Source organism: Xenopus tropicalis, chromosome 9 (assembly GCF_000004195.4).
Source record: "Xenopus tropicalis strain Nigerian chromosome 9, UCB_Xtro_10.0, whole genome shotgun sequence".
In the NCBI taxonomy this organism is placed as follows: domain Eukaryota; kingdom Metazoa; phylum Chordata; class Amphibia; order Anura; family Pipidae; genus Xenopus; species Xenopus tropicalis.
In genome coordinates this window covers 31,648,058-31,673,889 of record NC_030685.2, presented here as the reverse complement: position 1 = coordinate 31,673,889, position 25,832 = coordinate 31,648,058, and the positions used below count along the sequence as shown (strand labels likewise).

Here is a 25,832-nt window from a genome sequence, read left to right as displayed (position 1 = left end):
GCGGCACACTAGTGAGATGTTGCCTGGTGTGCCGTAGGCAGGGCACCAATGTACTAGGGGGGCACTGCTCTTGGCACCAATGTACTAGGGGGGCACTGCTGCTGGGCACCAATGTACTAGGGGGGCACTGCTCTTGGCACCAATGTACTAGGGGGGCACTGCTGCTGGGCACCAATGTACTAGGGGGGCACTGCTGCTGGGCACCAATGCTGCTGGGCACCAATGTACTAGGGGGGCACTGCTGCTGGGCACCAATGTACTAGGGGGGCACTGCTGCTGGGCACCAATGTACTAGGGGGGCACTGCTGCTGGGCACCAATGTACTAGGGGGGCACTGCTGCTGGGCACAGAGTTAAATTTTTTAACATTTTCTAATGGTGGTGTGCCTCGTGATTTTTTTCATGAAACAAGTGTGCCTTTGCCCAAAAAAGGTTGAAAAACACTGATATAAACCATAGTAGTCTTTCTGAGGCAAACACACCAGTTGTACTAGTGCAGGGCAACAGTTTAATTTAATTAAACTTTAATTTTTTTTTTGGTGTTACTGTCCCTTTAAATGCACATTCTGCATAGCTAAGAAGGTAGTGGGGGCTGATGGGAGCTGTAGTTCTGTGACAGATAGGCTGCCTATCCTTGCCTACATGGGAAAGAGGCAGGGTGAGATAAGATAGAGAGAAATCTGGAAACCACTCATCAGGCTGGAGGGACTAGATTCCCACACAGGGAATGAGAAGGACGAGCTCAGGTTATTACATGGGGCGGGACTAGCAGAGGGAAAGTATCTGCCCCAGACAATGGAGGAGGAGAAATGAAAGGGAAGAAGGGAAGGACCGGGCTGGAATAGGAGGAGCCGAGGCACATCGAGTCTCAGGCGAACAAAGAGCCGGAGCTCGGGTGCAGTGCCAGGGACTGGCTGAAGAAGGGCTTCCAGTGGCAGTGCCGGCTCCAGGCCCTTGTTGCTGGCTATGAGCAGGGGGCGGTGTAGGAGCGCAGAGCTCTTAGGTTGCTGGGAATAGGAAATGGAGGAGGGGAAGAGAGCCTGAGACAGCTGACCCCCTCCCTCCATCTTCGGGTACCCCATGGCTGGCAGGCCCCGGCTCTGAGTCGTGCTACTTCCTACAGACATGGCCGCTGCCATCAGCTACAGCCCACCGTGGTGGGTCAACCTGCTGCACCGGCTCCCCCACCTCAACCTTCAGTGGGAGAGTCTGACTGGGGATTTCCGCCCACAGGACCCTGACTACCAGCAGGTGAGGCAACGGGGGATCTCATGTGGCACCTTGGTATGGGGGTGTCTGCCAAATCTACTATTGCTGTTCATTAGTAATATGAGTGTTCTACCGAAAAGTATATGCTGCAAATAAATTCTCTAGACTTTAGTGAAACCAATTATGGTCCCATATGACTTGCTACTGGTGGTTACAAATGCTTAAATGCAAACAGCAAAGGTATTCCGCTTGGCTTTCTTATTTACAATGAACAGTTTCTGTTTACTTGTACTCTGGGGACCTCAAGCTGTTGATTTGGCAGTAGCTGTAAAAGAATTGTGTGAGTTGTAGTTCAGCAGGTGTTGCAGAGCGTAATCATTTTGCTGTGGACTGCTGTAATGTAATGACGTTACCCAACACTCAAGATGATCTGTATAAATGTGGCTAAGTTCCTGTGCTATCCTGGGCTGAAATGTGGCCATGAAATGAAGTGATAATGTTACATTGGGCTGCAATACCAGGAACTTCCCTGTATGGTGATATTGTGTCTGCCATGTAAATAAATCTTCTGCTTGAGCCTGAGGATGCATTGCTGTGCTTGTCTCCAGCACGTTAGCAGCCGCTGGGAATGCCCTACATTTTTATTATTATTCTTTATATAGTGCTGACCTATTCTGCAGCCATTTATAGAGATTATACACATTTCCCATCAGTGAAATACACAAGTGGATCTTATAATCTAAGCACCCTATCACATTCACACACCCTATGGTTAGTTTTATAAGGAGCGGAAACCCACAGAGACATAGGAAGAAAGTCCCGGACTGCAAAGGTGCTGCCCTTATCAAGCATAGCCAGCATGTGGCCCTGGAGGTGTAGTGTATTTGTAACTTCCACTATTTCTTGACCTTACCTGTAGGCTAATGAAGGATTCTGGGAGTTGTAGTTCATAGACAGCTAAGAGGGCTTATGGTTAGACATTTTCTGCAAATGCCTGAGCCAAATCTAATATAAATAGCTGTTGTTTAGAAAAGCTTCTTTTTACAATTAAAGATTCCAGCCTTACCCTTTGTGTCAGTCACATATACTGCATTTCCTCATACTATATGTTGTGTAGCCCTTCTTTTTTAATTTTTTTTCTGTACCCTGGAACTGCAAAATAAAGCTGTTACATTTGTGTGGAAAAATGGCCACCCTTGTACTTGTTTGCAGCCTGGATTCCTGAATCCTAGAAGGCTGCCCTTGCTTATCCTGTGCCTCCCGTTCACAATTCCTGGATTGCTCATATGAAGCCTTTAGCCATTTTTTGTTTTTGCCTTAGAAACTACAGTTCACAGTTGCTACATTTGTGTGGCAATTTACAGCTGTGTGTTACGTTTGTTCCTTCCTGTGATTCCTTTCTGCGCCTAAATCTAAAGGGTTAATAGAAGCAGGCCATTCTATCCTTTGGAAATGAGTAGTGCCCTAAATTATGTGCCACTTGGGGCCTGCACCTCACTGCTCTGCTGTCTGCTTCTACATATTTCTGGCAACAAATGGCTTGTGGAATTCTGATTATCCAGCAGTGACACATAAGAAGCCGTGCAGTAAATTTCAGCCCCATTTAACACTTTGCGGATAAACAAGTAACAAATCTGTAGAGTCAGATTTTATGAAAAGTGATTTTTTTCCCTTTACCTGACATGCACAAATCATTATCAAGGTAATTATATGGTAGCAGAGCAAGGCCAGGCATTGTGTGGACACGAGACATGCCAAAGCACTTAGCACTTTTGTTCACAAACCATAAAATTACTGGGTTTGGTAAATGTGGTGTGATACATTTGTTTACAGACTTTACAATGTGGACTTGCATACTGTAATATCAAGGAATTGTGTCTTATCTCTTCTCTACTGCCAAACAATGTGTTTGAGGTCCTGTTTTGTATGGGACACTTTATTTTGTAATTGTGTGTGTTGCTTGTCTGAATTTGTGTGACCATCACATTTTACTGTGTTGGCATATTCCCCATGGTTTGTTATTGATTATTGGAGTGTAGTCCCATTTGTGTGCCATGCAATTTTCCTTTTTCGGCTAGTATGACTTTTATGATCTCAGCTTTCGTTTGAAGTCAAGTGTTCGGTGTTTAAAAAGTGTTTTAAATACATTTTGTTCCAGAAAGCAGCAGTTTAACCAACTTGAGTGCCAGTGTGGACTTGTGTTGCAGCAGCTATAGCGTTTATGTATACAAAATCTATTGCAGTAAAGGGAGTAAGCTACAAAGAATAGAAAAATCTGTATAGAAATTTCCTGTATTATTGCTTTTTATTCATTTATGTGCAGGACAAAACTAAATAAACATCAAGTACAAACCTATACATAGCATTGGTATTGCATCCTGTGCTAAAAAAGGTGCAAGCCCTTACTACCACTGTTTTTATACTGTATTATTATTAATAACATTTATTTACAAAGCGCCAACATATTCCGCAGCGCTGTACAATAAGTATACTGTATAACTGTATAGTGTAGGTCCACACTAGGATTCAGACTAGGCCCTGGCATTTCAAATACACAGAGGCCCAAACAACCCCCACCAGCACAATAAATAGTGACTGTCTATAGCATCTTACAGCAGCCCCTCTGGCATTTGCCAGAATCCGGAGATTTCGAGTTCAGCCCTGCTGTATAACCAGAACCAGACACCAGACAAATTCAATAATGTAATCAAGGGAATTGGCAACTGCAACTGGCTTGCCTGTGCTAAGGCAGGGGGACATAGTTATGTTACTGTGTAGCATACAGGGAATCTGTGTTACTTTGTAGCATAAGGAGAATACCTAATCACAAGGGCAGCAAAAACACCAATGAATAACTATTCATATGTTTGACGAACAAGAAATGGTGACCTCATACTTAAATGTTAATTTCAGGAAATATAAATGCAACATAAATGAACTTTATACCCTCTTGGATAAGAAAAAAGCCTTATACCCTTTTGGTAAACAATTCTTGTAAAGTCATGGGCTCTGATTGGCCTGCCTCTTCTGCATTTAGATATGCAACCTTGGCAACTCTTATGGCCTGGCACGCATTAAAAATACGCTTGTACCCCCATGAGCAATGTGGGATTTTATTTTAACATGTTAAATCAAAATTATCAGCAGGTCCAAAGCCATAAATGTCTAATGAGTCTTTAGTTGTGCCTTAGGTTAATGACATAAGATTTTTCTGGTAAAAGTCAAAGAACATTGGAATAGTTTTACCTTATATAAATTCGGAGCCCCCACAGCCAACTTTTTCTCTCCTGCATGCAAGTGTATGCCTTGGGGACTGGCCAATTCAGCATGTCCTAATCTGAAAATTGCTGCTGCTAAATTGGGACATTCTGGGAACCTTTGTGTGCCCAAGGCCGTTTTTTGCATGCATGTGAGGCTGTGGAAAACTATTGTTGTTTGTGCTTTCTCAGATACAAAAGTAATTTATGGGCTGCAAACTGCCCCCGGCCCTTAACCTGTTTGGCAAGTGCTTAGGCTAATGCCACACAGAGCGTAGGTAGCATATGCCCCGGCAAACATTTCCATGCTGCCTACGTTACGTGTGGCATTAGCCTTAGATACCATAATAAGTGATTTAGATTTAGATTTTTTTTTTAGATAAAATTGTCATTAATCTGTGAGATCTGGAGATGTGAATTACATCATGGAGACATGCTCATGCTGAGGCAATGCCTGTATGATTATGAAGCAGACAGGTTGTGGGCCTTCTGCCTCTTTTAAAACAGTAGCAGCTACTATTAATGATTCAAACATTAATGCCTGTATATTAGCCTTTATGCATTAGCCCTTATTAGATGCTATGACCTTTCAGCCACAACTCCTTCCTAGATACATGTATGTGTGGATGACCTATATGGAGTATGGAGACTGCTAGGGATTTTAGCATGTTATTCAAAAAGAATGGTATTTAAAATTAACTAAGATAGGATGCATTGCTATTTATTGCAACACTAGCTGTCTTGCCCTGCATTATATCTAGTTTGGAGTAATGACACACAGGTTTTTTTGGAGTGTTTTGTAGCACCATGAGTGGTGCCATTTCATGCAGCCTAAGCTCAACACTAAATGGCTTTGAGTGCTTATTGAGTACACTGGACACTTTCTGGTAATTACCGTTTAAGGCAGAGAGGCAAAACAATTTAAATCGTCCTTTGTCTTTATAATCTACTATTCCCATCTATACACCACTGTAGCTTCTTAGATCAAATAACCTTAGGAGAGGTCATGGTAGCCATTGAAAGCCTTCCCCTGGGGAAAAACTTCAGGCACAGATAGCCTGGTATCGCCTCTTGAGTGAAGACCTAGCCCTAAGGCTTCACTCCACCTTGCTGGGGGCAAATTTGGCTGCCGCCACCCTAGTTCCTTTTACTTTGCAATTATAATACTTATATTTAAAGAGGGGAAAGATCCCAAACTATGTCCCAATATTAAGGATCTAGTTAATGACCTGTGCCGAAGACCCATATACCATAAGACATCACAGGGGCTCTTGGCTGTCCCATCTGCAGGCTGTTTCAGCAGGTTACAGCTTGCTTCTTGTAGAGGCTCATCTCATTAGGTAGCCCTGTGTAACCCTAGCCTAAATAAGTGCTGTCATAATGTTGTGTAATTATCCGTCTTACAATATCTGACAATGCTCTTGCATGGAACTGCAGTCTCCTGGGAATAGTACAGCGCTGGGTCACTGTGCAACTTTTCTTTCTTTTTCTGTTCCTTGAGACTACTTTTTAAAGACCTTTGTAAAATGAAACGGGACGTTGCTGCTACCAGCACCAGCAGCACCCTTTGGTCCGGTATCTTAAAGGAGAAGGAAAGGCCATACAAGGTGGCCATACACATAGCAATAACAATCTTTCGTGCGACCATTGGTTGCAGGAAAGCTTATTCCCACTCTCCATTAACGTTCAGGGCCGAATCGCATGTTATGGAGGTAGAAACAATAGTAATTCTACCTCCACTTGCTGATTCAGACCTAAACGTAGATTTTGCTTGGGCACCTTCAACGGTGCCCGTTCAAAACCTTTTAACCTGCCCGATCGATAAAACATCAATATCCGCAGGCTTTGCGATATTGGTCGCATTGTCGAGCTGCCATACATGCACCGAATAATGTACGAAACGGGATTTTTGCGATAATATCGGTGCATGTATGGCCAGCTTAAGTCACAGGGGAGCACCAGCCTTGGAATAAAAGGTAAGCAATTACAATCACTGCAGGGTGTCTAACGTTTGGCACGCCCCAGTGAAAGGTAATAAACCTTTCCTTCTCCTTTTAAAGGTGGCGACACACGTGGTGATTTGCCATCGTTAAATCCGCCACTGATGTTCAGGGCTGAAATGGCAGATAAGGAGGTAGAAACAATAGGATTTCTACCTCCTTCTGCCAATTCAGCCCTGACGGCAGATTTTGCTCAGACGCATTCTATGGCGCCCGATCAAAATCTTTTAACCTGGCCGGTCGGCGAGTCGACCGATATCAGCAGCCTCCTGCGATATCGGTCGACTCGCCAACTTGCCATACACGCACTGAATATCGTACGAAACAAGGTTTCATACGATATTATCGGTGCGTGTATGGCCAGCTTAAGGATGGCACATATGCTGTACAAAACAGAAATATCTGAATATTAGCCAGTAACTGCTGTGTTTACAGTGGGAATCAACCCCATGTAAGAAGACCTCTGTTTGCCTTAGCTATTTTTTTTAAATATACAAGGGCATGAACCCTTGCAAAAACAACAACCTTGCAAAATGCTACATCACATAGGAGCAGCCTGAACTTTTGTTACTGTTCTGTGCTGCTTGGATGTTGACTGAGTACAGAAACTGTAATGGTCCTGTGCTGCTGGTTCCCAATGCCCAATGGTACTGCAATGTTGGATGATGAATGAGTTCTAAATCATTAAAGTCCTATGCTGCAGGATGGTGACTGAGTTTATGAACAGTAATGGCCCTGCATTTCTTGATAGTTTACCAATATTATTATTATTATTATTAATAACATTTATTGATAAAGCACCAACGCATTCCGCAGCGCTGTACAATAAGTGGGTTTCATACATTGGACAGTTTATGCTGCTGGATGATGACCATACTCAAGGCCAGACTGCTGGAATATAAAAAAAAAAAAGTAGCTGCAGCTGGTAATAATGTAGAAACAGGTGTTGTGCTGATTTACCTTCCAAATGTGATATTCATAGCACTGTTACCTTGGGAACTGGGATTTATTCTTCTCTGGGGAGCTGTTCTATGTATTGATACCAAAAATGAGTCCTGTTTTATAATTATATTTGCTTATTGGCCTTGGGATGATACAGTCCCTGCCAAAGGGACATGAGCCATTGAAACAGTCAGTATATTAATGAGGAATAGATAGAGCTTTCTGCAGCCAGTGAAAGCTCTTTAGTCCCAATAGTAGCTTTCTGTGTGGGGAGAGTTAGATTGCTAAACGCTTAACAAGGGTGTTCTATTGCTTTTCTCATCTAAAAGCTTCTCAAGCTAATGTGCAAGCAGTGTCTTTATGTGGTGTATGTGGATCAGATAACCTTAGTTGCCTAGATCTATATAGTAATTGCTTAAAGGGAATCTGTCATGATATTTATGGTATACTATTTATTTCTGAATTACACTGTTTACATAGCAAATAATTCACTTTCAAAATTTTTTTCTTAAAGCCACATTTTTTTTTTTTTTTGTAATATTGGTGTGTAGGCGCCATCTCAGTGCATTGTAGGTAGGCTGATAGATAGGGGTTGATATCACTCAAACTTTAGTCACTCTTTACTGTTTTGCCGCAAGTTGATCAAACTCACATGGCTGTGGTACTCTGGGAAATGAAGAATATGGCTAGCCCCATGTGAAATTTCAAAATTAAATATAAAGAAATCTGATTGTGCTTTTAAAAAATTGATTTCAATGCAGGATTCTGCAGCATCTGTCATTGATGTGGATCTTTCCCAAATGATCTTGCTAGGCCCTATCTTGACATCATGGGCCTGCTAGCCAAGTAACCAAATATATGGCCAGTTAGAGTGTGAATTTCTATATGAGTTTGTGCCCCTCATGTGTGAATGTTACAAAGCCTAAGAAGCTCATCTGTGAAGGTGGGAAATTTGGCTCCAATGTACAGGCTTGATGTTATTCTAATAGCAGTGTATCTGCTGGATAGCAGCCAGTCATATTCTAGTTTTCCTGGAAAGCCTCAAACTATTTGCTGTGGTGGGATCCTTCTTTGTACACAGATTGCCTTCCTTTATTTTAAAACTTTTGCATAAATAAATTGTATTTAATATGCATTATATATTTTGGTAAAGCCAAGGTAGTCTAAGGGCTATGACACATGGTGCTACTTTTAGCCAGCTGCTTGTCATGGCTGCAAAACAACAGAAAATACCCCACCAAAGACAGTACTAAGAATTGTCTCTGCTAAAACACACCCAGACACAATCATCAGTGTTGGCTATGTTGTAGAGACAACAAGTAGCTGGCTACAAGTTGTTGCCTGTGCCATTGTCTTAACATTTGAGTGACTGTCACATAGAGCTATTGACAACCCCTGATTCATCTTGCTAGAAGCCAAGGACAATGAGCCTCCTGGGACATAATCAGTGTAATCCTGGGGATGTATCTGCTGATCTGCACCTGCATCAGTTTAATGCAAATGCATACAATTACACTACTGTTTGATTTTAGGCTGACGGTCACTGCCATATTCTGGCATATTATCTGGGGCATTTCTCCCAGAAAAATACATTTTGAGAGAAAATACCAGCTGTTGCCTCTTGGGGGAAAAAAACCAATGAGAATTAAATTGGTAATAGCACTAAATGTTGCCTTCTGTGATTCTCTTTCTTTAAAGCTATGTTAGTCACACAACATGTAAGGCATTGTGGGAAGCGAGGTCTTGGCTGAAGCAAAGCTGACTGCTGCTACATTGTTGCAGTGGTACATGTAGTTAGGATAAGCAGTGGAAGGTATAACAAGGGACAGTAATTACATTTTATAAATAACTTAAGTTTTATTATAGGCATTTAATGTAATGGAAAGTGACAGAACTAAATGGGCACTCATTATGCAAAGGTCTACCTCCCCCCCTTATCTCTTAAAGAGTAGTGATGGAACAATGCAAGGACTTGCTTATTAGTTTCATACTTAATCTTCTCAGACTGGCACCCTATTTTAACATCGAAAGTAGCACAGTGTATAGTGGGCAATATCAGGCTAATTCGATTGTTTTGGACCTAGAGCCAAATGATCAAATTACAACAACAGGGATAGGGGGCGGTTAGAGTGAGGATCGTATCAATAAGCCACGTCTTCGCCAATCGGACTTAAAAATCAAACCTGCCCGATTGACACATGGCCTATTTTCAGCCAGATATTGGTTGGGTAGGACCATCGGGGGTACCCATACATGGGCAGCTAAGCTACAGAATCAGTCTGAAGGACTCAAATTGACAGCCTAAGGCTAATGCCACAGGAAGCGTACAGTGTCATTGCCCCTACCTGTGCATTAAATATGCTTGGGTGCAGGCACATGTAGCCGATATCCGCCTAACAATGCAAGAAAATGCAAAGTTTCGCATTTTTTGGCAGATATTGGCTACATGTGCCTGCACCTGAGTGTATTCGGTTCATTCAGTTGCACGCACATGTAGGAGCGTATGAGGTGTGTCTTCGGCAAGCATTTTTAGTCTTGCCGAAGATATTCGCCATACGCTACATGTGGCATGAGCTTAAATCTGCCTATGTATGGCCACCTTTAGTAAGCTCTAAGTATGTGGCGTTATGCTATGCTTGCATTGTGACATGCACTCATTATTATCCATCCCAATATTAATGGCCAGTATTGATTGATGGTTGCAATTGATTGGTGTCTTATTTAGAACATTCTGTCTGTGATTTAGGGCAGTGGTATGCTTACTATTCCCTGTTTCATTACAGAGCTAGTCCATTTTAAAGGAGCGCTAAAGGCCTGTGGTGTGGTAGGGCAGAAGGCCAGGGTACTGTGCACAGGGGACTAAAGGGCAACGTTACATTGAGAAGGTGTACTTTGCATCTTTTTCTCTGCCAGTTTGGGTAGTACTTTTTCTGCATATATAAATTTTAGATGCCTAAAATAGAAGCCATACAGGAAGGCCATCTCCCATAGACTCCTCCATTTAATCAAATAATTCAACATTTTAAAAATGATTTCCTTTTTCTCTGTAGTAATAAAACAGCGCAGTGTACTTGAGCTTAAATAAGATATCATTAATCCTTATTGGTGGCAAAACAATCCTATTGGGTAATGTTTAAATTATTTATTATATATCTAAGTCTTTGCACTGGGTGGCTGGTAAATACAGGCAAGATGGTGGTGGGGTGCTGTTATAGAGATTCCCCAAGGCAGGAGAGTCAGCCTGGGGAAAATCAAATTAATTAACTGGCACCCCCAGTGAATTAGGATTTCCTCCTCTTTTAACATTCTGACTCCTTTTAAACACTAATAGCTCTTTAAATCCTACCATATTTAGGGATTTGTATTCTTTTTTTTCTTGTATTTCTTTGTGTAACTATATTCTTCAGTAATGCATGATGGATTTTCTAACAAAGAAACATGCAAAATTATTGCCAGAATATTGTATTGTGGAGAAACAGTCTGTATGACCTGGGTCTCTGGCACTTTTAGATTTTCATTTGGGTCCATCACTGACCACTCTGTGGACATGTCTGTGTATGTGTGTCATCTGTAAATGATCTGAATGGCACCGTGACCCTATTTGTGGGGTTAAAGAAAGCTCCTGAGCTGCTTAATAGTGATGAACGGATCTGTCCCTTTTCACTTCGGCCAAAAATTTGTGAAAAGCATTGAAGTCAATGACTATTTTTTGTGGCTATTGGAGTCTATGGGCGTTTTTTTGTGGTGAAAAAAAATGTTGCTTATCAATACTGCTTAACCCACATTCCAGCCCAGTGAAGAAGGAGGATTTTTTTTTTTACAGTAGTTTTTCAGTGCATGAGTTCGTGTCTATATATCTTTACATGGTATCTGGGGAAATGATCATCTGTGTTCTTGGAATTCTTCCACAGGCCATAGTAGTGATGTATCTGAGAGGAAGTTCATGAGTCATAGCGGAGGCTTTTGTTACATTCCTTGCTAGACCTTGTTATTCTGTCCTTCCGTCCTTACCCCCCCCCCCCCCCCCCCCCAGCATGTGTGTAGTGTGATATGGGTTTAGAGATTCTGTGTGGGAAAACCAAGGTTTTGTATATTTTTCAGTGAGTTCTCATGGCTGTATCGTTATGTTTGTAGTCTGCAAGAATTATTAACTATTCCGATTAGAGACCTGTCTGAAAGGCCTTCTATTTCCCTGTAGAAAGAAAATTATGATGCTGGGGGTTACAGTACAGAGTACAGGCCTTAACTGCTGGATGAGTGTATTGTGAAGAGCCATGATTTAAAAGAATATATTATATGTGTATATATATATATATATATATATATATATATTTATATATATATATATATATATATATATATATTTATATATATATATATATATATATATATATATATATATATATATATATATATATTATTATATATATTATATATATATATATATATATTATTATATATATATTATATATATATATATATATATATTATATATTATATATATATATATATATATATTAGTCCAAATTGAATCGGCACTCACCGCTCCAAAGGCATTCGCCGGGTGCTGGCCAAAGGGTAAACAACAGATTTGTAGAAAGCACTCACAGCATGGATAGAATAAAAAGTTTTCTTTATGTTTATTTAGAACATCGCATCAGATTATATATATATATATATATATATATATATATATATATATATATATATATATATATATATAATAGTGCACTCACCAAGGGAAATAGTGAGTCAGAGCCCACCTACCAGGTCAGTTTATTTTATCAGATGGGTATAGAATTATTGTCCAGCATATGCAACCCCCCCCCCAAAAAAAAACATTAGCATGAAAAAACACTTTAATGTGCCTTCTAGTGTCATTTATATGTCATCAAGGACTTCTCTGTTCATTGGAGCCTTGTACTAATGTGCAGGACATGGAGACATGATTGTGAATATTATATTGTTTTACTTTTTTGCATTTAGAAAGGGGTGACAGGAGGTAAAGGGTTAATTGACTCTTGCAGAGCTTTTTGATGAGCAGGACCGTGGCCAAAATGCACATGGGCCTTGTTTAGACAGAAGCAATCAGGAGATATAAGTACATATGCTTGTATACATATATTTACCAGGATCCCAGGAGCCTTTTACTGCTTGACTTCTTTATTTTTGCAAATGTCTCATGACATCATGTTTATCTCATATTTGCAGGGAAAAGAAAATCGTAAGAAACATTTTGTCTAGGTTTTGGGTTTACTGGGTCTTTTTCACACTGCTTTCTTGGCACATTTGGAGTCTTATTTATTCAGATGACTGACTGACTGACTGACTAATGCCTGTGCAAGTTTAATGTAGTTAGATCTTAAGGTGGCCAGACACAGGCGATTAAAGGTGACCATAAGCGTAGCAATAACAATCTTTCCTGCGACCATTAGTCACAAGAAAGTTTGCTCCGACCCTCCACTGACGTTCAGGGCTGAATCGTCCGATATGGAGGTAGAAACAATAGAAACTCACCTCCACCTGCCAATTCAGCCCTAAACATAGATTTTGCTTGGGCGCTTTTAACCTGCCTGATTGACGAGATGACCGATATCCACAGCCTTTGCAATATTGGTTGCCTGGTCAAGCCGCCATACATGTACCGAATATCGTACGAAACAAGGTTTCGTACAATAATATCGGTGTGTGTATGGCCGGCTTTTAGCTGCCGATTCAGGCCCTTCAGACATAGGGGCCCTCTGATGAGCCTTCCTGACTGTTTTCCAGCCAGAAATTGGGCAGATGTTGTCCAGCAGGTTTGATTTTCTTATCAGATCGAGGGCCGCAGTGGCTTGTTGATGTGGTCTTCGCCTCAAAGGCCTGTAACCCCATCGTTATAATGCAGTCATTTGGCCCTAGGGCCTTAAGTGGGCATTTCATGGAACGATCCATTCGTTTGGCTACTGGTTTACAGCTACTGGTTTAGTGCATTAGGAAGCCTGATTCGGCTTTGTGTTAAGTAGTGTTTTTACAGAGATGCAGAATTCTGATAGACAGCCCTGCTCAAGGCTTCCAGGGCTATATGCAGGACTGAAAGCTTCATGTGAATGTTCTGCATGAGAGGATGGTCACTGAAGCTGAAAAGATGAATGAGGTCAGGGAGCCAAGATGTGCACTCGGTGAGAAAGGGAAGAGGATGCCTGGATCCAAGCAAGAATGTGTGTCAGGTTAGATAGAGATATAGGAGAAGTCGAGGGAGCATAAACAGGTACTTTTAGAGATTAGTGAATTTAATCCCATATGTCAGGTGTTCACAGAGTCTACTTAACTGGTTTAAATCACAGAAATCTTGTTTATTATTTTACCATTGTTTTTATCTGCAAAGTATTTTGTTATTAAGCTTTGCAAAATGCATGCTTTCTGTCTACCATTGCTTGTAGGTTGTGCCTTGCTTGTAGAAGTCATTGTTTTGTCTTCCAAAGTCCACTTTATCTCCCAAAGCCCTTCTAAAGGTGCTCATTTTTGACTGGCAATCTTGACCTCTGTATGAGACCGAAACCAATACCTTTCCAGACAGATTTTAGTAGCACTGTTTTTGCCATGAAGCAATTAACTTTAAGAAACACATTTGCTTAATTTTTATTTTTTCAACTGCAAATTTGCCGCTTAAGAAAGCAATTGCATGTTCTACACTTGCGATCCACCCCTTCATCCTGTTCTGAGAGTTGGAATGGGAGGCAGAAAGCAACAGCCCTAGTGCCACTGGATGTATGATTGGGTACGAGTAAAAATCTCATTGGCTAAAGGCTGCATTAGTCTGTCAATGTAGGTGGCTAGATAAGGCAAATGTCAGCTTATTTGGAGACTGGATCAAATGAGCATATTCTGCCAAGTATGGACACTTTAAGACTTTTATTATACTATTAAAGAGAGAGGATTTGATGATTGTTTCTGATCTAGGGTGTGTACAGACCACAGGAACAGAATAGAGTGCTATTAATGGGATTTTATACCTTTAGGAGTTATGGTCTAATTAGTTGGCACTCTGGCAGGAATTCTTTATACAAAATACCTTGTGCAATTTTCATTGGATCCTCAGTATAATTTATTTGGCAATCTTTTGTTTAGTTCCTAGCTCTCACAATCCACCCATCAATAATGTGCCCATACACAGGCCTTAATTGATATTTCCCAGACCACTCAGATTACTTTGCTGATCAATGCATTTATAGGATAACCCTTGCAGTTGGATCTTTACTCATGGTAAATTTCTTTGCATGATTTCTAAAATGTTTCTTTATAAATTTCCAATAAAATAAAATGTAATCAAATAAACACTGTTCTATTATCATATTAAAAATACACCTAGTTTAACTTTATAGTTTGCGGTTTCACGTGCACATGTGGTTGATGTTTATGTGATCTGTTACGATGTAAAGAGACAGATGATCATTGTGACCAATCTTTCCCTGATGAAGATGCTGATGATGCTGATTTCTACACCCTATGAATTACAGTGGGGGTGCAAAATGTAATATTCTTTGAGTCACATAGAACAGTTTACCTTTGTTCTGTGGGAAAAATTATTTGAATCTGATAATTCACTGATGATGAAACCTGCTTTCTGTGAAAGAGAATGTGTTGTATCAAGCATTTTTTAAAGGGATTGTTCATGTTTGAATTAATTTTTAGTATGATGTAGTTATATTTGCAAAAGAAAATTTGCAATTGATTTTTATTTTCTTCTGTTTGTGTTTTTTTTAAATTATTTTGCTATTTGTTCCAAACTCTCCAGTTTGGAATTGTAGCTGTTATCTGGTTGCTAGGGTCAAAATTGCCATAGCAATCAGGGACTTGCTAAGATAGACTTGCAATGAGAGACTGGAATATGAATAGGGGTGGGTCTAAATAAAAAGATAATAAAAAGTAAAAATAACAATAAAATTGTAGCCTCACAGAGCAATAGCTTTTTGGCAGCCGCACTAGTGACCCCTATTTGAAAGCTAGAAATAGGCAGAAGAAGAAGCCAAATAATTTAAAAACTGTACAAAATTAATAACTAAGACCATTTGAAAAGTTGCTTAGAATTGGCCATGCTACAACATACTAAAAGTTAACGTGGCCATACACAGGCCTATTCGGCAACTTATCAGCCTGTGTATGGGCACGTATGACGGGCCTGCCTGACCGACATCTGGCCTGAAATCAGCCACATCTTGATCAGACAGATTTGATTTTTCCGTTGGATCGGGGACCACAACGCCTCATTGATGTGGTTCCCGAAACGATGGATGCCTATACCCGCCATTTTAATATGATTGTTTGACCTCAGGGCCAAAACAACTGAATTAGCTTGATAAAACCCACCTGTAGGCGACCCTGCCAGGAGAGCGGATGTTATCGTGTATGGCCACCTTTTAAATGAAAACCACCCCTTTAATGAAAATAGTGCATATATCTGTTTTAACAACCTTGTTGTTAATTTTAATGCCACTTTAAGTGCTCAGTCACTTGCTGTTTTAAATGAATAAATGATAATGATATAAAAGCATTATCCCCTTTATCAATATTCTCTAGTAGTTAGAATGACTTAAGCTGTCATGCAAAAAATTGTGGCATGCTTTTGATATGGTAGGTAGCAGCTGCTTTAGGTTTAATATGCTGACGATTGCTCCATGCTTGCACATTTTACTGTGAAGCCCTATATAAATAAAATATACATACATACATATTGAACTCATTCTGACTGAGGAGTTTGTTGCACTGTGACCATACCAAAGACCTAGTGGAAAATTGGCTCTTGACTTTCATTTATTGAAATAACCTATACTGTAAGTCTGGACTCCCTCCAAGCCCTGTGAATTTTTGCCCCCCTCCTAAGCAACCATTGGGTATGCTGTCTCTATGGTTAAACCTATTATGGAACCTGCTGCAATGTCATTATGGATGTTTGTTTATATGGCTTTTTTTGTATGCTGAGACTATCCTAAAACAGTTTATACACATGAATTATTTTGTTAATGGTATTGTTGAACTTTTACAAAAGCACTGAATCTTCTTTTGACTTCAGGTCTGGAATAGATCTGAAACAGATCTTGCCATTCTGTCCCTAAATTTCCTTACTGCATTTCATGATATGTGTAACTTCACTTAGACTAATGTACTTTGTTTTGGTGTTGCAATGATGATCTACCCCCTTCCTACCATTTCACAACATATGGTTGGCTAAGCTATTGATTTGATGCAGTTTATCCGATTTCACTTCATCATAAAGGATAACTTTAACTGCCCACTGATGTCCCTCATTTTACATCTCATTTTGTTCAGTGTTCTTTTGGCCTTGGGCATTAGGGGTAATTTCCCTTCTATAATTTTTAGCAATACCGAGCATAGTTTAGCCCAAAAATATGCCAGTGTTTCTACAGCTGAGGAGGAGCTGCCCAATAACAACCATCTTGCTTGGCATAAGAAATGATATATAATGGGTTTTGAGACTTGAGCCAAAACTTCCATTTGGACAGCTACATGTGGAGGCAATGTATAATCTAGATTTCATTCAGTTTGTTTTATGAATTATTAATGTTATGGATATTACATATGTTTGTAACAAAATGTGGTAGGACTTCATGGTCTTCTTGACAGACCCAGTTCCTGTGAACCCAGCCCATGGTTATTACCTTGAAAGAAACATGCCTAGGGCATGATAATGTTAAGTTTCAAAATAACCATAATCTCCCTAATCAGGCGTAGATGTAGAGTTTAGAAATGGGCTGCCTGTGGTGTACTCTAAATAGCTTTGGAGTGACTTCCCAAAAGAAATGTTATCCTGGGTCTACAATGAATAGTGCTTAGGTGGTCAAGATGTGAGCTCATCTTTGAGTGCTGGATGTAGTCTTCGTTTTTGAGGTTCTGTTGACTTGCAGTGCTGGATGAAGTGAAGGCACCTATGTATACTGGAGGAACAAGATTCTGGAGGGCTTTGGTGGAGCTGCAGTGGACTGGCTTTGATATGTGTCCTTCTCTTGTATGATTGCCTTTTGGAGTACCTAGAGATCAGATATTTGTATCTGTGTCAGTGGGGGAGTCTTGTTACCCATAGTTGAGGCAAAGTAATCATGGAGCTTGATGAAAAAAAAATACTTGAGGGGTATTTGGCAACATGCATGTTTGCCAATTGATATAGAAAATAAATGCAGGGTAGATGTATTGTTGTGTCCAGCATGTGCTTATATTCATTCCTGAAATATTTGCACAAACCTTCACTCATAGGCAAGTCTTACCTCTATTGTATTCTAGGCATGCTTTGTCCACCCCTGCAACAGTAAAATGTTTTTTTGTAATATAAATAAATAAGCGATGCTGATGTTTGCAGTGAAACAGTGTGAAGCTTAACCGCTGTGAAACAGTACAGTTAAGCACTTTAATATCTACTCGTTCTTATTGCCTTTTTCGTGGCAGATTATATTGTTTCCTTGCTCCATTTCCTAACTCCCATTTAATTTTTTCCTTTTTTAAAAAAAAAAAAAATAGGCCAGAACTGAACATTTTTCAGCTGGATCAATACAGCATTAACTGGTTTGTCTGATGCTTCAACAGTTATCATGATTTAAGCCACTGCCTGTAATAGGTCTTGAACGTTGGCTATCATTCTCTTCTTCTGTGCAAAGCTACAAGGGAGAGGGAAAATCATTTCAGATGCGTAACAACACTCTCTAGTTTTCATCCTTTTTTGTTGATTTTTACATGCTGAATGTTGAATTAAGAGCTTGTAGGAAAGACTTTTACTACCCTCTCTTTTTATGTCACTTACTGTAGGATTTCTCATACACCCTCTTTTCAGTTGCCTTTTGTAGCCTTTGTTTGTGTCTTTTTTCATTTGGGCAGTGGCTTGCATGCTTAAAGGGATTCTGTCATGATTTTAATGGCGTACTTTTTATTTCTAAACTACACTGTTTACATAGCAAATAATCACTCACTATTTAAAATTTTATTCTTGAACCAAATGTATTTTTTTTAGTTGAAATATTGGTGTGTAGGCGCCATCTCTGCCTGAGCTTTCAGAAAGAGCCAGTGCTACACATTAGAACTGCTCTCAGGTAACCTATTGTTTTTCCTACTCCCATTTAACTGGAGGAGTCCCAAGCCGGACTTGTATTTCTTACAATAGAGTGCTATTCTGATATCTACTGGGATGCTGAATCATCAGATAGGGGTAAAGAATTCCTTAGTTTTTACCTGCATATCTTCCAAGTTGGCTTTTAACGTTAGTACAGTGGGCAAACGACGCGGTGCTTGCCAATGGTTTATTGTGCAATATGTGATGCAGATGTACATTTATGGGTCTGTACTCTTTGCATGTGCTATGATAAAATATATGGTCTAGCCCTGTACATAATTACACTTTTGAACAGGTCAGTATATCAATAAGTGTAATTTTTTTCCAGTATTTAATGATTCAGATAAAATTGGTTGGAAGGCTGTACTTAGTGCAAACAGATGACTTTGTAGCTATGCACAATGAATGTATTGATTAGACAATCAAGTTCATTTTATGGTTCCCTAGTCAAAGGCTTCGTAATGAATATGACTGATCAGTATTCACCTGTGAATGTATTCAATCAACATTTCATCCCTGACTAAGGCAGAGGCTGCTATTGGAAATGTTTCTGCAAGGTGCTTCAGAGGATGAATGTCTAGTGTGTATTAAATTCATAAAAAAATTGCCTATCACTTTAGGGATTAAAGCCACAAATTTCCAGGCAGACCACCTGCACCTGTTTCTCGTTTGTTGTTAAATGGGCAAACACGTTATTTTGGATGCTTAGGGTAAATTTATGCAAACTTCACTTCAGGTTCTTATACTTTTTGGCATTTTTAAATATGGAAATACTCTAATGTCCCTGCCCCGTAGAGCTTACAATATAGATTGTAAGTGCTACGGGGCAGGAACCTCCATCCTCTTCTGTCTTTGACTCTTAACTTGTTGCAACTGTATTTATCTTGTATTTATTGTTATACTTTGTATTTATCTATTATTATCTTAATAACCCCCTGTTTATATTAATATATTCTACTGTGCAGGGCTGCGTACATAAGGGCTCTGGCACACGGGGAGATTAGTCGCCCGCGACAAATCTCCCTTGTCACGGGCGACTAATCTCCCGAACTACCATCCCACCGGCGAAAATGTGTGCCAGATACATACATACATAATGTCCTAAATGTAGTCCTTATCCTTAGTTCCCTATTGGGTCTAGACCATAAATTTGGAAATTTGACCAAAGTTTGTATACATATACTGAAGTGTATGGTGGCTGGATTATGTCAAACGACACTATCCATGAACTATGGATACTGGTCAATCTGTCAAACAGGCATGGTTGCAAATATAATCTGTTGACGCATCTGCCAGTGTGTAGTAAATCTGCAGATGAGGATGTAGAGAGGAGCCACAACTCAGTCAGTCTGTTGGCAACAGAACAGTGGGGATACTATGTAAGGTCTTTCTTACTGTATGTGCCATTTTGGCCCATGGGCTGATCCAGTTCATGGTTGGACAGAAACACAACTCAGTCATTGGTTAACTTGGGTAAGAAGCAATGTTCCCTCTAAACTGTGTGTGTGTGAGCGAGCACACAACAAATTGAGGTGCGCACAAAGAATTTTGTGTGAAAATACACAATTCGTACTTATTCTGATATTCTGATGCTAATTCTCTCTGCTCACACAGTTTAAAAACGTGCATGTGCTTTCAAACCTGCACACTAAAGATAGTTAAGCTGGCCATACACGCACCGATACTATCGTACGAAACCTCGTTTCATACGATATTTGGTGCGTGTATGGCATGTCTGCGAGTCGACCAATATCGCAGGAAGCTGCTGATATCGGTCGACTCGCCGATCGGCCAGGTTAGAAAATCTGCCGGCAGGAGGAGGTAGAAATCCTATTGTTTCTACCTCCTTATCTGCTGTTTCAGCCCTGACGGTGTGTGGCGGATCTGACGATGTTTCGTACGACCGATGGTCGCACGAAACATCGTCACATCGCCACGTGTGTGGCCACCTTTAGAGGGATCATTGATAAGGAATCTAAATGAATGGAGTTTACCATTCGCATTTAATGAATGGCAAACTCCAAATTGATGGCCACACTTATTAATTTCACATAAGCTTGAAAAATTGTCCCTTGTGTGTCCAGTTTAGTTGTAACTTAGATTACAGATTATCAATTCCTATATATACAGGTCAGCACATCTAGGAGCCAGACAAATGTAATTATTATAAGACTAATGTCCAACGGGAAGATTAGTCACTGCGATTTTTAAAAAGCGAGTTCCAGCGACAAGTCGCTTATTTTGTCTCTTCATAGAGAAGAATATAAATTGCCAGTACCTAAACAGACGATACTACTTCAAATCACTTATCGCTTCAAGACCCTTTTTCGAGTGATTTTACAAAGAAAGCATTGTCATTCAAAACTATGGGAATCTCTGAATGTAAAACCCACTGAGCGGGAAGTCGCCGCGATTTCCCCATTGCACTGAATGTAATTTCTAATTGTGGGCGGGAATGCGAAACCTGGATTTTGTGAGATAGAATCGCTCTGTTGTTAAAATCTCTAGCAATCGCTGTTAGGAAAAGACGAGCGACTTGTTGCTTAAAATTGTAGCGACTAAATCTCCCTGTGGAACATTAGCCTAAGGGCTCTGGCACACGAGGAGATTTGTCGCCTGCGTTTTTTCCCCCTGGCGGTTTAGCGACAAGTCACCACGACAATACCCACTAAGAGATTTCATGCGAGTTGAGCTCCAGGCGATCTGTTACCCATGGTACACTCAACAGTTAACCCCCCCTCATGTTTACTCAAGTTGCTCAGAAAAGGGTCTGTGTGCGATTTGAAACAGCAGGCGATTTGAAGTAGCCTTGTATGTTTTGACGCTGGCGATTTCCATTGATTTAGCATTGGCGTCTTGTCGCCAAATCTCTCTTTTAAAAATCACCGGCGACAAATCTCCTCGTGTGCCAGAGCCCTAAACCTAGACAGCTTGTGGCTAATTAGCCAGGAGGGCATGACATGATGTCGTAGATAAGTCTGTGTGCACATCTGCTAGAACAATCCCTTGTTTGCTCCTAGCCTATAAAGTGGTAACATAAAAGGTTTTTACAATGGGTATTCCCTAATGGGATTTGTTATTGTGTGATCAGGGGAATACCCATAATAAAAACTTTATATATTATCCCTTTATAAGATAGGAGCAAACACAGGGGAATGTTTTAGCAGAGGTACACGTGAAGAATCCAACTGAATGTTAATGTTAATGAGTATCATAACCACAATAACTAAAAATAAATATAAATGCATAATGAAAGAAAATGTAATTCAAGCAACATTTCTCATATGTTAATTCTTCTATACATTTAATCATTCCATAAGTTTAATCATTTTATAGTTATTTGTGTAATATCTCTTTCTCTAACTACTTGTACCATTGGAACATTGTATTGGGGGCATCATCTCTTTTCCAGCAAAGACTCCAGTTTAAAAAATGCCTTTCAGGTTCTGGGATTAACCTATTCCAAATTAATTTCTATCATATTAGTTGAGTAAAATTAACTTCAGTTACATTATATAAAATGTATAAATCTTATCATTCAGTCTTGGAATTACACACTCAAAACAAGTAAGCAGGCGCCATTTTGTGGACACTGTTATGAAGGCAAGCTTTGTAGGAGGACCAGATGCCCATACTCATGCACTGGTTACACAATTAGATGGTTAGGAGGGAGGGGAAAAGTGAGAATTGAAGTGAATCTAGGAAGTGCTGAATGGAAAGTTAAAGTTGTTGTCTGTCCCTTCTCTTTGCATAGAGGAGGGGCAGGCACTATATGATTGACAGCTGGGATTTTTAAATACCTTTATAGTGGGTATGGATGTGTGAGTAAGTTCACTACTGTGACATAAGCCTAACCTAGGGTATTTTAATATACCATAACCCTCATCAGGAAATTCCTAGGTAGGAAATTGTCACATGACTGCCAGGAAATACATTTTATTATGTAAGTTGATGCAGCAAATTTCTATAACCATTTAATTTTGATTTCCACTATGCAAGCTATATAAAAAAGTAAAACCTGGTCAAATGGGGTGGAAGAGAGGGTGCATTATGCAAGTTTCCTATCAGACACTAGCAACCAGTTAAACTACTGTAATACAATTTATAAGCTGAGCTGATAAGAGGTTTAGAATGAATTGTCCTATTAAGTGCTGTTGATTCATCACCTAGTAAATTGGGGGCAGTAAAACAACTGCAAAATAAATGCAACATACCATTCACTCATTTTCATATGGCATTATGGGTTCTCTGTTAATTGTGATAACAGAATTTCTATCAGCTTCATTTATTCACCACTGTGGATAATCCTGGTCACTTAAATAAACTGTTATAAAATTGGAGTGCAGTTAAAGGCCCCTTTCAGCCAAAACAAGAACAGATGCTCTGTGTACAGAGGTGTATAATTTTGCTGGCTAATAATGTTGGGCATTCTAGTTTACATCAAAGAGAAAAGGTGCAAGTTTTCCATTAAATATTTCACGTTCCTAGTTGTGGTTATTGCTTATAGATCTGGTAACAAAGAGTTAAACCATGGTTCTGCAAGAGTCTAAATAAGAAAGATCAGAAGAGGAATCCTCAGTATCTGGGCAAGAACGTGTTTTTTTTTTTTGCATTCTTTCCTTAATCTCATTTATTATATGTTATTTATATTGTGCCAACACAATTCTGCAGTGAATTTACCAAGATTATTCATCATTTACATCAGTCCCTGCCCTAGTGGGGCTTACCATGCAAGATCCCATTTACTCAGAGAAGGGTCCGTTAGATTATGTTTCAATGAATCTTTCTATTTTCTTTCTGTAGTAAAGTGGGAAAGCCACTCTTTCCTGATTCACAGGCGTTGTGTTTTGTCAATGTGCTCCTTTGTTTGCATTCTTGGCTGGCTTCTCCATTGCCATTGGGAAACCTTGTCCATTAACCTCATTAGCCTGAGAACTGTAATGCATCACATATTTCTGGAACTTTTTTAAAAGGTATAAAATGTTACTCTGCTTTACACATCCTGTAAGTCCAGCCAGTGGCTGTAGAATTCATTTCTTGAATGCAGAAAGGTAAATCATACTAAAATCTTTAAATTGGAATTTAAAGATATAGTAAAATGCTATAAAGAGCAGCTAAAAGCTCAACAAAAGTATAATTAAACTTTGTACTAGGTTTGCATTAGCTGCATAAGGGAAAATTTAGGATAGTTGAATTTCCCCTTTCTACAAATAAGTGGATCTCTGCAGTTTTACTTCCCTAGGCTATGGGGCTACGTGATCGGTAATTACCTGACTATTTTTTGTTCTTTTTTTTGGGGGGTGGGGGCATTGTAGTCCAAAGCCCACAATTCTCTGCACACGTGATGTCAATAAGGAAAGGAACATCACAGTGCAATGCATTATGGGATGTCTAGTTCCTGCAAGCTGTCTGTAAGCTGAGGAGAAGTTGTAACATCAGTGTTTTAGTCCCTCTTCCCCTGCCAGGATTTCAAATGATGCAGAAAGAGAGTAACCGTTTTGCATTGGATTTCAGCATATAAAAATGGTATTTATTTATACTTTTTGGAGGACAGATTACAGTGATATGTATATTAGGGTTTTCTGTGTTGTGTGTGGGGCTCTATAACAAATTTTTGGTTCAGAAGCCGGAGTTTCCATTTAAGTAAGGTGCAAAGTGCACGGATTCATAAGAGCAATCTATATTTAATCTTGCTGTTCTTCTAAGGAAATTAGCATTGTTGGCGCTAGAGGAAATCCAAACCGTGTATAAACTATTGTTTCACACATTGAATAGAAAACAATGTACACATCACTGCATTCATTTCCTCTTTCTTCTGCAAAGCTCCAGATTTTATCTTTATTTTCTGGCATACAGGAATAGATGAATTCTGCAATACAAACATTCGGCAGCATTTTGAATAGTGTCTGATTTTCAAGAGCCTGCTGATGCCAATGCATAGTTAAAAGAAGAGAAAATCAAAAAAGTTTTAATTGCTGTTTTTTTTTTTCTAATCCTGGGGGCCACTGCGGAACTTGCTTCATTTCAAAGCTACTGGAGTTTCTCTCATTAATACCTATTATGTTCAGAATGCTGGTGGTAATACCTGAGCACTCATACTGCTGAGGAATTACATTTTGACCAGGTCTACAGAAATTTTTTTTGGGGGGGGGGGGGTAGGTAATGTTTTTTTTCCCCCAACTGGTTTTTGTTTTTTTTTTTGTTCTAAAACTTTTATTTGTGTAAAAACCTTGAAAAACACAATGTTGATAAAGATGCCTCTAAGTGAAATATAAGTACAATGGAAGTGCAACTGAAATCAACTACAAGCATACAAAAGGTAGGGGGAAGGTGGTAATGAATGCACATCATTCCCTCATCCCCAATTAGTAATTTAGTATCTGTGTAAGTGCATATGTCTTCAAAAATAACATTTATTACAAAGTTATGATTAACAAATTGTCTAGCCACAGAAACACTCTAAGGAAAAGCTAACCCTACATTGGGGTTGCAGAGGAAATGTACATGGGGTGCCTAATTATTTTTTTAAAACAAGCTTGATGTCCTTATAAATGTGTATGGGCCCACGTGCATAATTCTTATCGGCAAATCCATTTAGATTATTACTGGCCCATGTGTTATATCAGATTGTTTAGGTAGGCCCAAGATTTGTTCTACCACTGTTCCAGCGGATAATACATAAATATTTACCTGTTGCACAAAGTGGCACAATGCTAATGGCAGTGTACATACATTAATGCTCTTAAAGGCATAGTTTTATTTCATTTTTATTCTGAGACAATTAGCAGAGGTTCACTTTTTGTGTTTTTTTTTTTTTCATTATTTAGCTTTTAATTCTTCAGCTCTCCAGGTTGAAATTCATCAGCTATGAGATAACTAGGGTCCAATTTACTCTAGCAACCAGGCAGTGGTTTGGAAGAGAGACAAAAGGCAGGGCTTGAATAGAAAGATAAATGGTAAATATTAACAATAACATTGGGAGAAGGCAAAAAAATGAAGGCCAATTGAAAGCTATATTAGAATAGAACATTTTATGATATCCTAAAAGGTGAATATCCTCATTATGGTCAATGTTCTCATCTCTGCCAGTAGCATTGGTGGATATAAGGGCAGGGGTACACGGGGAGATTAATCGCCCAGCGACAAATCTTCGTTGTAGCGGGCGACTAAGGTCCCCGCAGTGATGGCACTGTGGGGAGATTAGTCGCCCATGACTGCTTCTCTAGGGCAGTGGTACATTGGGAGATTAGTCACCCCACGACGAATCTTCGTTGTCACCGGCGACTAATCTCCTTGTAGTGCCATCCCACCGGCTAGAATGTAAATC

The 25,832-nt window shown here is 39.7% G+C and overlaps 1 protein-coding gene across 2 annotated transcripts in view; it reads left to right on the top strand.

Annotated features, from left to right (window-relative positions):
• The first annotated feature begins 630 nt into the window (after positions 1-630).
• ttyh3 (tweety family member 3) overlaps positions 631-25,832 on the top strand; it is an 86,151-nt gene continuing 60,949 nt past the window's right edge. The window contains exon 1 of one of the 2 annotated variants that reach the window (XM_012970081.3): positions 631-1,250. In XM_012970081.3, coding sequence (XP_012825535.1) covers positions 1,125-1,250 — 126 coding nt within the window. In that variant the 5' untranslated portion in view covers positions 631-1,124. 2 annotated transcript variants of the gene reach the window in all.